Consider the following 14,117-nt stretch of genomic DNA (forward strand, 5'->3'; position numbering starts at 1 on the left):
TCAACACTGTGTTGATGGGGGAATCAAGCCTGTGGTTGCAGGAAAGACATTTGCTTCATCTATGGCTGGCCTAACTATTTAATTATGTAACAATCTCATTCAGTAAGGTGATAATTCCTTTGCAAAGTGTATTTGCCTTTGGTAAATCAACCTCAATGTTTGCCTAAAAATAAAAATGCCATTCTGATAAAAAGTGCAGGAAGGTGATAGCACATAACATTTTCTTCCCCTGTCTGGAATTCAAATTTAAACTTGTATTATTTGTTCCAAAGCTAAAGGTGGACTCTAAACAAAATATCTGAATGCAACACAGTCATTACACTTTCAAAAAAAACATTTTTTTATTAAAGTTTTACAATAAAAGGTCACAGTGAAATATGCAGTCCTGTCCTCGTTCCAAATCGAAACAGCACATGGTACAAAAATGGTCACAGAAACAAAGCATAAATACAACCAATGACATACATACATAAAATGACAATGCCAAAGATGGTGGAATTGCATAGAAACTGCTAATGCTTGAGGAACGACAGAGCTAAGATAAGGATAAAAACAGATTCAAAGAAAAAGGACAAAAAGGTGTGAGTTCTAGAAGTCTAGCGTTCTTAGAAACTGTTTAAATAAATAAAATAGAACTAAAGGCAAAACTTTGAGTTTTAAGTTTGGGTACAGAGTGTCCCATTGGGGATATTTCCATTCACTTCCTGTCCCGGAGCCAAAACAGGGAATCAGAGGAAATCCTTCCAAAGTGAGAACTGATTTTCACCAGAAAAAGTGTTCCTATTTTAAGATTTTCCCTCTATTACTGTTCTGGTAACAACCCAAAATTTGGGATCTTCTTCCACTTTTTGTGATAATGGTAAACAGAACAGATAGAGAGGGCAAATTGCCCTAATGGGGGTACAGATAGTAATAAAAACCTGACAGGTGTTCTAACCACTCCCCACTCTATCCAAAACTTCAAAAAGTTTGCCTTTAGTTATACTTTAACCACTTGCCGACGACTGGTCGTCATATGACATCCTGGGCTTTGTGCAGGGATATCTGTATGATGGGATCAGCTACAGTCATCATTCAGATATCGGCTTTTTCAGCCGGCGATTCCCTACACAAATGATGGAGAACCTTGGCACCCCAGATGTATTGGAACTACATTTCCCATTAAGGTCAACTACACTGCTGAGTGCATGAACATCATGGTAAATGTAGTTCCAAAACATCTGGAGTGCCAAGGTTCGCCATCACTGCCTTCACCATAAGAATGATCATAGCGGCCAGGCCAGCAGCTTGATAGTTCTTATGGTCGGCGAGAGGGGACGTCTCCCCACCCCCGCAGCCCTCCGGTGCTTCTACCGACACACCGATGTGATCGGTGAGTCAGAGAACGGATCCGCCGGCCCCCGGATGTTTACCATATGGTCCTCCAGAGTCTCTATGATTGTCAGAGGCCAGGCACGATGTTATGACATCACGCCCGGCCTCTGCATTCAAACAAACGGAGCTGCCTTGGCTGGGAAGCGGAGATCTATTTTTGTTTTTGTTTTTCCCTTCAGGCTTCCCAGCCCTAGAGGTGAGATGTGGGGTCTTATTGACCCCATATCTTACTGTAAAGAGGACCATCATGTCATATTGCTACTACAAGGGATGCTTACATTCCTGGCCGCGCACGCAGAAGCAAACACATATGCAAGTCCTGCCCACATATGAAAACGTTGTTCAAACAACACATGTGAAGTGTCTCCACGAATGTCAGAGCGAGAGCAGTAATTCTAGCCCTGGACCTTCTCTGTAACTCAAAATATGTAATAAGTAAAAAATGTTAAAGCGCTGCATATGGGGATTGGTGCCGTATCACGGGCGTGTGCAATTTTGAAGCGTGACATATATCTATTTACTCGACATAACTTCATCTTTCACATTATGCAAAAAAATTGGGCTAACTTTACTGTGTTTTTTTTTAAAAGCACAAAACAGTTTTTTGCCCAAAAAAAATGCGTTTGAAAAATTGATGAACAAATACCGTGCGAGATTACATTTTAAAAAGATTTGCAATGACCACCATTGTATTCTCTAGGGTCTCTGCCAAAAAAAAAAAACATATATGTTTGGTAGTTCTATGTAATTTTCTAGCAAAATAAATGATGATATTTACATGTAGGAGAGAAATGTCAGAATTGGCCTGGTTGGTAAGTGGTTAAACCCAAAAGAAGTAGAATAGAAAGCAGTGTGTGAAAAGCCGTAAAAGTAGCTGCCATTTTTTTGTTAGGCTGTATACTGTGTCCTGTAGAATAAAGTAAAATGAAATCTAGCCAGCTTTACCACGACTGACTTAACTACTCCACAGCAGCTTGGAAAGGTAGAAAACTTCAGCTTCCATCTGAGGCTCTTCACACAGATATTTTGCCTTATGACAAATTGCCTTTATTACATTTCCTTTTTTTTTTCTTTTAGAGGTAGGTTTTAATCTCTCTGTGTCCAGGAAGATCCTATTAAAGAGAAATCTCATTACCTGGCTATCTTGTTTTATCTTTTGTTGTGTTTTTTTTTTCTGAACATTATTCTGAACCTTGTTTACGACCAGGTACAACACAGGAAAAAAAAAAAAGAGAGAACAGAAGTACAAATGACTACATTTACGGCTCTCGGATATGGTCTTTAAAGCTATTTTCATCGTAGGAGCTTGACATTTAAACATTGAGAACACCGATATTTTGTGGATTAAGACGACATTCACCCTGCCAAGTGGTCAATTCCACAGCCCCATTCCTGTATTGTTCTTTAGAGCTACTGTCGCTTTCTTTAAACTACCTCCAGAGACCTTTAGAAAGTAATTCATACCATGAAAGGGCAAGTTTGTTCCGATATTAATATGTCAGGAGCATTACAGGCCTGGAACTGACTTTGCCTACCTTGTGTCAGCAGCTGGAGGTTCCGGACTTCCTCCCGTACTTTGAGTTGGAGGACCTGCTGTAGGACATATTGCCGTTGGCTCTCTGGACTGATCCCCATCCGTTCCAGCTTCTTGTCCGTGAGTCGCAGCAAAGCACGACCTACAAGGGCAATATGGAAACAATTTATTGCGGAATGATTTAATAAACAATGCTAAGTGCAATGTCAACGTACAAACAAGAGAAAACTAAGCTGTTACAACAGATTGCCCTTCAGTTCACAGGTTTTTGATAAAGGTTACCAAACTTTTCTCATTGGCCTTTGACTTGAGTTGGCCATGTTACAGTCTGATAGTACAAGGTATGTACAATCTCAATTAACTTTACCAAAAACGACACTATATTACCAAAAGTATTGGGATGCCTGCCTTTAAACCATGGGTGCTCAACCTGTGGCCCTCCAGCTGTTGCGAAACTACTATTCCAATCATGAAATAAGAGTATCCCCGCGCTATCATATATAAAATCTAACTACAAATTAAGAGTGGGTTGCAGCAAAACACCGACAGAGGTATAGACCCTACCACTGAAAAGCATAAAAAAAAAATCAAATAAATGGTGCTGCGCTCCCTTTAAAAAAATTAATTTAGTAAATAAATTCATCTAAAGTGTCTAGTGCTAACAATTAATTATACATATAGCAACCAGTGAATTCTAACCCAGCTAATGTGACCAATCGTGATCAGTGATTAAAGTGTCGTGTGCTAAAATACAGTAAACATATAATATATGTGCAATATTAAAATATCTAGTAATACATAAATTCAAAATCGCATGAACCAGTGGAGGTATATAATACAGGCAAACCAGTACCTCACAAAATGTAGTTGGTATAGCAAACTATATTAGCATGTATGTGAATCACGCAGTGCAATTCAAACACAATAAAAAAGTCTCTTAAAATGCAACATAAAGTGACATGTGATCCGTAAAGTGCTTCTCCAAATAACAGGTGCCAGCAAAAACACACAGTGTGTACACGCTCTTGTGTCTCTTCAGTATACCACACACATCGAATAAGGTGGCCCCTTACCTTACTGCTGTAAGGAAAACAGCACACAGAGGACAAGATCTCAAGCAATCCGAACGGTGTACCCCTAATTCCAAATTAAGGGTCTTGTCCCCACATCAGTATGTTATAATGGCAGGATCTCACAAAAAAGGAAAGGGAAGGCTCCAATAGTGAAGTACATATATACTCTTTAATTATTAAAATCAGCAAAGTGGAGAGGTACTGCGAATTATTGACTTACTGTTTGTGAGTACCTCTCCACTTTGCTGATTTTAATATTGCACATATATTATATGTTTACTGTATTTTGGCACAAGACACTTTAATCACTGATCACGATTGGTCACATTAGCTGGGTTAGAATTCACTGGTTACTATTCCTATCATGCCTCTGCCTTTGGGAGTCAAGCTTGTAATTGTCAGGGGCTTGCAATGCCTCATGGGACTTGTAGTTCTGCAACAGCTGGAGGGCCACAGGTTGAGCACCCATGCTTTACACGCACACGAACTTTAATGGCATCCCAGCCTTAGTCTGTAGGGTTCAATTGAGTTGGCCTACCCTTTGCAGCTTCAAATATTCTGGGAAGGCTGTCCACAAGGTTTAAGAGGGTGTCTATGGGAATGTTTCACCATTCTTCCAGAAGCGCATTTGTGAGGTCAGGAACCGATGTGGATGAGATGGCCTGGCCCGCAGTCTCCACTCTAATTCATCCCAAAGGTGTTCTATAAGGTTGAAGTCAGGACTCTGTGCAGGCCATTCAAGTTCCTCCAGCCCAAATGGGTTCATTCATGACTTTATGAACCTTGCTTTGTGCACTGGTGTGCAGTCAAGTTGGAACAAGTAGGGGCCATCCCCAAACTGAAATTGCCCAAAATGTCTTGGTATGCTGACGGCTTAAAATTTCCCTTCACTGGAACTAAGGGGCCAAGCCCAGCCCCTAAAAAACAACCTCACACAATAATCCCCCCTCCACCAAATGATTTATACCAGTGCACAAAGCAAGGTCCATAAAGACATGGATGAGCGAGTTTGGGGTGGTGGAACTTAACTAGCCTGAACAGGGTCCTAACCTCAACCCATTCCATTCAATTTATAGCCAATCTTGTAAACTTTCACGCTGTTGGTAAATCCAAAGGAGATTGTACAACAAACTGTGCTGCCAACCTTAGGTCTAAGCAACTCATAGTTACATAGTTTATAAGGTTGAAAAAAGTCACAGGTCCATCCAGTTCAGCCTTAGTATTTGTGATTTGTAATCTCTAACAATTTCTATAGCCCAGTATATTCTGCTTCCTGAGGTTTGGCCCGAGTTCACTGCCCACAGGGAAAGAGAACTTACATGGAAACTGGTTGATGTAGCAAAGTATATTACTGTAGTAATGTTGAGAGAAAACAGTAACTCTGCAGAGTCACACCTGGATCAAAACACTTACAATGAACCAGACAAGGAGTAGCCGTGCACACTGTAGACAACAGACAGCATCCATTAATGGAGACAGTTGGAAGGCAGACTGGCAACCGGACCCTTTAACAGGAAGGCTACTGTTCAATACACAGCAACAGTTCCTGTCCCTCCTCCACAGGGTTCTGACCCTATGCTAATCCGACTGTCCCTAGCCAGCGGGAGATCTGGCACTGTCCTACCCAAACCAAAGGGGACAATGCTTTTTACAAACACTGCTCACATTAAAATAGGACAGATGGGTCAATCAGGGCAGCAGCATCCAATGGGACAGCTGCTTTCCTGATGAGACCTACAGAAGCCTCAGAGAAACCTGGTTCCCATTTGTCCATCGGCCTTCCTGCACGGCAGCTGCCAGACAGCGCCGCCCTTACAGGGAGGCTAAACTACATGTGCCTACGGACATCTAATAGTTTGTTTGCATTTTCAACACTCTCAGACATTACTGCTAACTGGAGGTTCTACATTTTAACTGCTCCAACAGTAAAGAACCCTTTCTGCAATCTGAGATTAAACCGTTTTCCTGTTAACCTCAAATGAGTCAGTAAGGTGTCTTAAAAAAAAATTAGGAATAAAGGCTTGGCCAGTAAAAGCAGGTTCCTCAGATTGGGGCTTTAAACGGACCACAAACGGTATTTATATAAGAATATACAAATGTATTGGACATAAATTCCAATCAGCAACATCAGAGTGGAAATAAAAACAAACACATATGTTGGGACCAGAAATGGAAACAACTGAAAATACCAAAACTGTCAGACAGACAGAGCGCCCAACGCGTTTCAAAAAAGAAATGCAGACCTTCTTCAGGGACAGTGGGCTTCCAAGTTCCAAATCTTTAGCTTAAGGCTGGGTTCACACTGGAGCGATGCGGGAACGCCGCAAATCCACAGCGTTTTCCCGCATCGCATGCCTCCCGGCGGCAGTTCACACTGCCCTATGCGGACTGCTGGGAGTGTCAGTGAAATGTTAATGACACCCCCAGATCAGTTCGCATATCGCAGTGCGATCTGCAAACTCGGACAGGAATCGGATCGCATGGTGTGAACACCCATGCGATCCGATTCTGCTGCGGACCAAAAAAAGGGTCCCGTGCGAGTTTGCGGCGGGTGCGATGCGAATTCAGCCATACTATCTGTATGGCTAAACTCGCATCGCACAGAGATCGGATGTGATTTGCACTGCAGTGCGGTGCGAATCACATCCGGGTCTCCCAGCCGCAGCGGTATGAACCCAGCCTAAATCCCAAATGGAGAGAGATCATAACTCAATGATTGAAAGAGAAATTTGTCCGTCAAAGCCACACACAGGCATCAGACCAGGAAGTTGGCGACAACCAGTGATCCACATAGGACAATATAGTCCCACTGAGGAAAGGTCAGTAGCTTAGGTATTTTACTGCGATATATATTCACAGAAACTGTAGAGGAGATATACTGTACAGTATTTATCCCACAAAAAGCAGGTCAGGTCGGTATACAATGGAATCTGTGTCTTGGATACAACCATCCAAACCAGACTATGAACTGGTGCAGGGATCTACCAAACGGCTGGAGAAGCCATACTGATCTTGTATCTAAGATGGAACAGCGTGGCTGTTTGCATCTGCCAGGTGGAACAGAGGCTTGGCCATAACTGAGTTAAGTTCCCCAAGGACTTGCCTGTGTAAACATGAGATTGAAGCTGCTTGCAATTAATTATAAAAAAACGATGGCCAACAAATGTTGATGCAACAGGCTTCTTATTTTGAAAGCTACACATTACAGGTTAGCTTGTACCATAGGGAGACCATTAGTCACTTAAAAGTTGATCAGAGGTATTTTGTCATGTATTCATTTTCCCTAGAGCTTAGTCAATGTGGTGAAGCTCCACAATGTAAATGGCACCAAATCAGGTGCAAGGAAAAAGTCTTGCAGATGATTGGATGATGGAAATCAGCAGAGCTTCACCACATTCAGCAAAGCTTCACCACTGGAGAAAATGAGTGCAACTGCACTTGCAAAGTGCACAGTCTATTTGCCTTTAGTAAATTAACCCTTTTTCCTCACCCACTTGTCTGCTAAGTTCATACTGTATGGAGCTTTAAAGCAGTTGTATACCCTGCTTTGTGACTTTTACCTACAGGTAAGCCTATAATAAGGCTTATCTGTAGGTACAATCAATATCTCCTAAACATAAACCATTTAGGAGATATTCACCCTGCATGCAGCCACTGACGTTTGCAGCGCATGCGCTCTGAAGGTCTGGCGTATCCTGCCAGAACTTCAGAGCTCCTTGCTGGAACCAAAGGACCACTCAGTGTCAGAGCCCGCAAACCTAGAAGAAACACCAGGGGAACATGTCAGCCCACTCAGCGGTGACCAGGCGCCTCTGCGGGGGCTTTGTTTTGAGGTATTTCATAATGTGCTAGTATGCAATGCATACTAGCACATTATACCATTGTCTTATAGTTTGTTTGTTTTTTTTTCCAGCGGTTTACTACCTCTTTAATTAGTCAGAAATAATCTAAAAACAGGTTTTGCAGTTCCTATCATTACAATATATATACTGTTCTGTGACACCAGCGGTATTACCGTAAATGTCACAATGTGTAATAAATGTTTGATTGTAAAATAAAGATGGTATGCAATTAGTTTAAAACGTATATTTTTCAGATCTCTGTGTGACTTTCGATTAGACGGTAAATCGACTTTTATAAATCCAAAGTATGGCCGACTTTAGTTTATGATACAAAAATGAAGGTCTGTTCACTTTGGCTACCCAATCACGTGCAAATAAAAAAAAAAAAAAGGATCTTTGCACACGATTGGACAATTGAAGTGAAGAGAACTTCACTAATTCACTAAGTGAACATTTGCTTTACAAAGTGGACACTTTAAAAGGTGAACGTTAACTTTTCGTAATGAACAGTCTTTTCTGTTAGTAAATGAACCACACAGTCCCAAATGAAGAAGCTATATTACTCCGCAAAACCAAAGTCATTGGCACTCTTGTGTTAAATGTTTATTTGTATTTGTTTATTTGTAAATTGTATATGTGTTTAAATTTAAAAAACAAATTCAAAATGCTAGCCATAACATACAAGGCCATTCACAACATTGCCCCCATCTACACCACCAACCTCATCTGCAGATATCGCCCAAATCGTCCCCTCCGCTCCTCCCAGGACCTCCTGCTCTCTAGCTCCCTTGTTACCTCCTCCCATGCTCGCCTTCAAGACTTCTCCAGAGCCTCTCCCATCCTCTGGAACTCCCTGCCCCAGTATATCCAATGAACCCCTACCCTGTCCACCTTTAGAAGATCCCTGAAAATGAATTTATTCAGTGAAGTTTATACCACACCCACCTAACTGTCCCCGAGACACCCCCATCAAATCATTCTCTACAGCTATTACCTTTTGTACCACCACCCCCTCCCTTTAGAATGTAAGCTCTATGAGCAGGGCCCTCCTGTACCTTTTGTATTGTACTGTAATTGTGTTGTCCCCCCTATACATTGTAAAGCGCTACATAAACTGTTATGTCGCGTACACACAATCTGAATTTCCGGCCAGAAAAAGACTGATGAGAGCTTTTCATCGGAAAATGCCACCGTGTGTATGCTCCATCGGAATTTAGCTGTCCGAATTCCCGCCAGCCAAACATTTATAGCATGCTCTCAATTTTCCAGACGGAAAAACTTTCTATCGGTAATTCCGATCATGTGTATGCAATTCCGACAGGCCAAAAATCATGCATGCTCAGATTCAACTACGAGACAGAAGCTGTTGGCTACTGGCTATTGAACTTCCTTTTTCTAGTCGCATCGTACATGTTGTATGTCACCGCGTTCTAACCGATTGGAATTTGGTGTGACCGTGTGTAGGCAAAACAGCTTGAGCCGAATTCCGTCGGAAAAACCATCAGAGCTTTTTCCGACGAGAATTCCGATCGTGTGTATGCAGCCTTAGCGGTATATAAATCGTGTATTATAATAATAACAAAAATACATTTAATTTAAATTTGTGCAGAGCAAAGCATAAATGTGACTAAAGTGTATGTCCTTTTTGTGGGTCTCCTTAATATATATATATATATATATATATATATATATATATATATATATTTATATTTATTTGTTGTGTTCTATGATACCATAGAATTTAGATTTATTTTTTTTACTTTAGTACTGTCACAAGCTGACAGATGATGAAAGGTTCTCTTTATGGAGTTTACAGGCCACTGGTGTTCCTGTGTGTGATGCTGATAAAGATCAGGTACAACTCAGTGAGTGAGCCATAATATTTCTGGAAACAAATAACAAATCTCCTTTAGAGGACTGTGACCTTCAAATGTTGGGGCTGGATTCCTTGGCCTGTGGGAAATCACCCGTGGTACACTGGGCTCCCTATCTGTAAGCTACACAGTGGTGTGTAGCCATGATGAAACTTATCTAGCATGAAAACTCTTGGCTAGGCACTTCTGCTCAGCAGTCTCCATAAGGAAACCTTGAATTTAACACCTTGCCATTGTTTCGAGGATCTTTTTAAAAATAATTCAGTGAATTTTATACTGGGGGTTGTTGTGGCACTGCATCTTGCGCCGCTACGGGACGCCCATCACAACACACCTCATCTCCTCTATTCATAAAAGGCTGAAAGCAGTCTAGTGCAACTGTAACCTGTAACTATACAAGGAAAGGCAGCTTTTGCTTTCGGGGGTAGGGGGGAGGCAGAAGAAGGCTCAAGTGAGAGATAAGGATATTGGACATAGTCCTAGGAAAGGAGAAGAATAGGTTTCATGTGGTGTCACAAGGTGAAGAAAAATATCAGATGGTGTCACAGGGGTGAGGAGAGATATCAGATGGTGTTATGGGGATAAGGCGTGATACCAGATGGCTTGAGGAGAAGGGGTATCAGATGGTGACACAGGGTAAGGTGGAGTATCTGATGCGTCATTAGGGTGAGCAGATGTATCAGATGGTGTCACAGGGGGAAGAAGGAGTATAAGATGTGTTACAGGTGTGAGGAGGGGTACCCATAGTGTCCCACAAGTTACAAGGGGAACCCGCTGGTGCCCTGGGGTTATAAGGGTTACCAGATGATGTCACAGGGCTGAAGAGGGGTTCCAGGTGGTGTTCCAGGTGTTAGAAGTGGTACCAGATTGTGTCATAGGGGTGAGGAGACTTTCCAGATGGTGCCATAGGGTCCTAGGGATTAGAAGGGGAATCAGACGGTGTCAAAATGGGCAAGGAGGGTAGTTCCATAAGCGTAAAGAGCATTACGAGATGGTGTCACAGAGGTGGTATCTTAAGAATAGAGTCATTTCAATAAAACAAACTTTTGGAGATTCTGTTTCTACAATCGTGAGGATGAGGATTTAGAGAGGATTTAGAGAAGATCTCTAAAGAAGAGTGGACCAAAATCCCTCCTGAGATGTGTGCAAATATGGCAACCAAGTACAAGATATGTCTTACCTCTGTGCTTGCCAACATGGGTTTCTCCACCAAGTACTAAGTCATGTTTTGCATGGGGATCAAGTATATTTTTACTCATTGAACTGCAACTTAATTTATAGCATTTGTTTTATGTGTTTGTTTGCTTTTTTTCTGGATTTTTGGTTAATATTCCATCTCTATCATTTAAAATACACCTATGATAAAAATTATACAATCTTCATTTCTTTGTATGTGGGCAAACTTAGAAAATCTGCCGGGGATCAAATAATTATTTCCCCCACTGTACATACATATATATATATATATATATATATATATATATATATATATATATTGGATATAAATCAATGATTAAAAAAAAAAAAATCTGATTGTTTTGATTTAAATCGGTTTTGTTTTTATCAAATTTATTTTAATAAAATGCTTTTGGAGTAAAAATCTATCTAAATATAGTTTTCTATTTAAGATACATTAATAATTTTGTTTACTCAGCATGAAATGGAGCTTAATTATGTAGCACGAGGCTGTATATTCTGCAATATGTAAATTTTTAGTAAACTCATTCAATGAACACAAGCTCTGCAAGCTGAGATAACATGCACTGCATTGATGCATTCACACAATTTCACAGTAACCATGAGATAAACCACAGTTCAGGAATATTCCTTTATCCCATTATTTTGCAAATCTATGTACACTACAAATTGTATGGTTGAATCACTTCTGATATTGCTGTTTTACTAACATGACAGCTTATTATTCTAAATAGGAAACCTTCATTTTGTTTGCAAAGATTAAAGATTCCAACTACCAGCAAGAATAAGTCCTTACATTTAAAGAGCACCTGTCATTTCAGATCCATCCAGTTAGCAGGCATCCACTCACCTGCTACCGCCACGTCCCTCATCTTGTTGCGTCACTGCCGCATCACCAGCCGCCCCTTTAGGCTGGGTTCACACTATTGCGATGCGGGAACGCCGCGAATCCGCGGCGTTTTCCCGCATCGCTCACCTCCCGCCGGCAGTTCACACTGCCCTATGCGGACGGCTGGGAGTGTCAATGATATGTTAATGACACCCCCAGATCCGTCGGCATATCGCAGTGCGATCTGCCGACTCGCACAGGAATCGGATCGCATGGTGTGAACCCCCATGCGATCCGATTCCGTTGCGGACCCAAAAAAGGGTCCTGTGCGAGTTTGCTGCGGGACAGCTGCGAGTTCAGCCATACTATCTGTATGGCTGAACTCGCAGTGCTACGGAGATCGGATGTGATTTGCTGTGCGAATCACATCCGGATCTCCCCCCGCAGCAGTGTGAACCCAGCCTTAAAGTGAATGGAACTCTCGGTGAGTCACCAGCAGGTTAGAGGAGGAGTGGCTGCGGGACAGAGATGACAGCTGCTCTTTAAAAATTATGATTTAAATCAAGCCTTTTTATTAGTGATTTAAATCATGATTTAAATCGTGATCTAAACTGACTTGATTTAAATCAAATCCACCCTGTATATATATATAACTATATATATATATATATATATATATATATATATATATATATATATATATATATATATATATATATATATATATATATATATATATATATATAACTATATATATATATATATATATATATATATATATAAAACTATATATATATATATATTTAAAAAATGTGTACAGGTGGGGGTTAATAAAAGTTCACAGACAATATGTCTCCGTCGTGAGTCCACGTGACTAAGAAAGGTCCTGATTTTCTTCCACATGTGCCAAAAGGTTTGTTGTATTTTTATTAAACTGCATAGAGATTATGTTTTGTGAACAATTTAGGTTTAAAAAGTGATTGACAGTTTTATAACCTGGCATCCTATGATAAGCAACAGGAAAAGAGAAGGAACATCAGGTTTCATGAATTCTGACAGGGCTGGATGTCTTTTGCAGCTGGAGATCTGTTGCAATTTCCAGTAATCCAAGGGTATAAATATGTAGAGAATAAATAATGAATACATTAGAAAGCCTCCCAGTACATTGAGCTGTTTCTGTTACAGCACAGACATTATTATCAGATGCAGGGCAAACAACATTTTGGGTCCTATTCCACTAGATAACAGATTTTGCTTCCTGAACACTTTTTTGGCGTATTTTATTGATTTTTGGTTGCTAATAACGCAGTTAAGCTGTAAATTCACCCTTCTTGTACCATTTTACAGAAATCTTCTGTTCTTGCAATTTTTCTCGGCTATGCAGCACATGTGAAAGTAGCATATGGAAACATGAAACTGTTGCTGAAGCACAGCCGGTACACCAAGTACAACTGGAATATATGAGATCTGTTACATACAGTGCCTTGAAAAAGTATTTCATACCACTTGAAACGTTCTACTTTTTGTCATCTTACAACCAAATACGTAAATATATTTTGTTGGGATTTTATGTAATAGACCAGGGATATGCAATTAGCAGACCTCCAGCTGTTGCAGAACTACAAGTCCCATGAGGCATAGCAAGACTCTGACAGCCACAAGCATGACACCCAGAGGCAGAGGCATGATGGGACTTGTAGTTTTGTAACAGCTGGGGGTCCACTAATTGCATATCCCTGTAATAGACCAACACAAAGTGGCACATAATTGTGAAGTGGAAAGAAAATGATAATTGCTTTTCCAAATTTTTTACAAATAAATATCTGAAAAGTGTGGTGTGCATTTGTATTCAGCCCCCTTTACTCTGATACCCCTAACTAAAATATAGTGGAACCAATTGCCTTCAGAAGTTACCCAATTAGTAAATAGAGTCCACCTGTGTTTACTATAATCTCAAGATAAATACATTTGTTCTGTGAAGCCCTCAGAGGTTTGTTAGATAACCTTAGTGAACAAGGATCATAAAGGTCATGGAACATATAAGACAGGTCAGGGATAAAGTTGTGGAGAAGTTTAAAGCAGGGTTAGGTTATAAAAAAATTATCCAAAGCTTTGAAAATCTCACAGAGCACTTTTCAATTTCTCATCTGCAAATGCAAACCTACCAAGAAATGGCCGTCCACCTAAACGGACTGGCCAGGCAAGGAGAGCATTAATCAGAGAAGCAGCCAAGAGGCCCATGGTAACTCTGAAGGAGCTGCAGAGATCCACAGCTCAGGTGGGAGAATCTGTGCACAGGACAACTGAGTTGTGCACTCCACAAATCTGGCCTTTATGGAAGAGTGACAAGAAGAAAGCCATTGTTGAAATAAAGCCATAAGAAGTCCCTTTTGC

The 14,117-nt window shown here is 40.8% G+C and overlaps 1 protein-coding gene across 2 annotated transcripts in view; it reads right to left on the reverse strand.

The window, feature by feature from the left end:
- The window catches only part of SAMD12 (sterile alpha motif domain containing 12), a 927,470-nt gene that overhangs the window by 486,112 nt on the left and 427,241 nt on the right, over positions 1–14,117 (reverse strand). Inside the window, exons 4-5 of one of the 2 annotated variants that reach the window (XM_077493249.1) lie at positions 2,910–3,050; positions 317–2,486 (exon numbers count right to left, since the gene is read on the reverse strand). In XM_077493249.1, the coding sequence (XP_077349375.1) occupies positions 2,461–2,486; positions 2,910–3,050 (167 nt within the window). In that variant the 3' untranslated portion in view covers positions 317–2,460. Of the gene's footprint in view, positions 1–316; positions 2,487–2,909; positions 3,051–14,117 lie in introns of those variants that run through there. The other variant, XM_077493250.1, reaches the window with a different exon arrangement.

This window comes from Lithobates pipiens, unplaced genomic scaffold, assembly GCF_037356315.1.
Source record: "Lithobates pipiens isolate NorthernLeopardFrog02 unplaced genomic scaffold, aLitPip1_a1.2 Scaffold_19, whole genome shotgun sequence".
In the NCBI taxonomy this organism is placed as follows: Eukaryota; Metazoa; Chordata; class Amphibia; order Anura; family Ranidae; genus Lithobates; species Lithobates pipiens.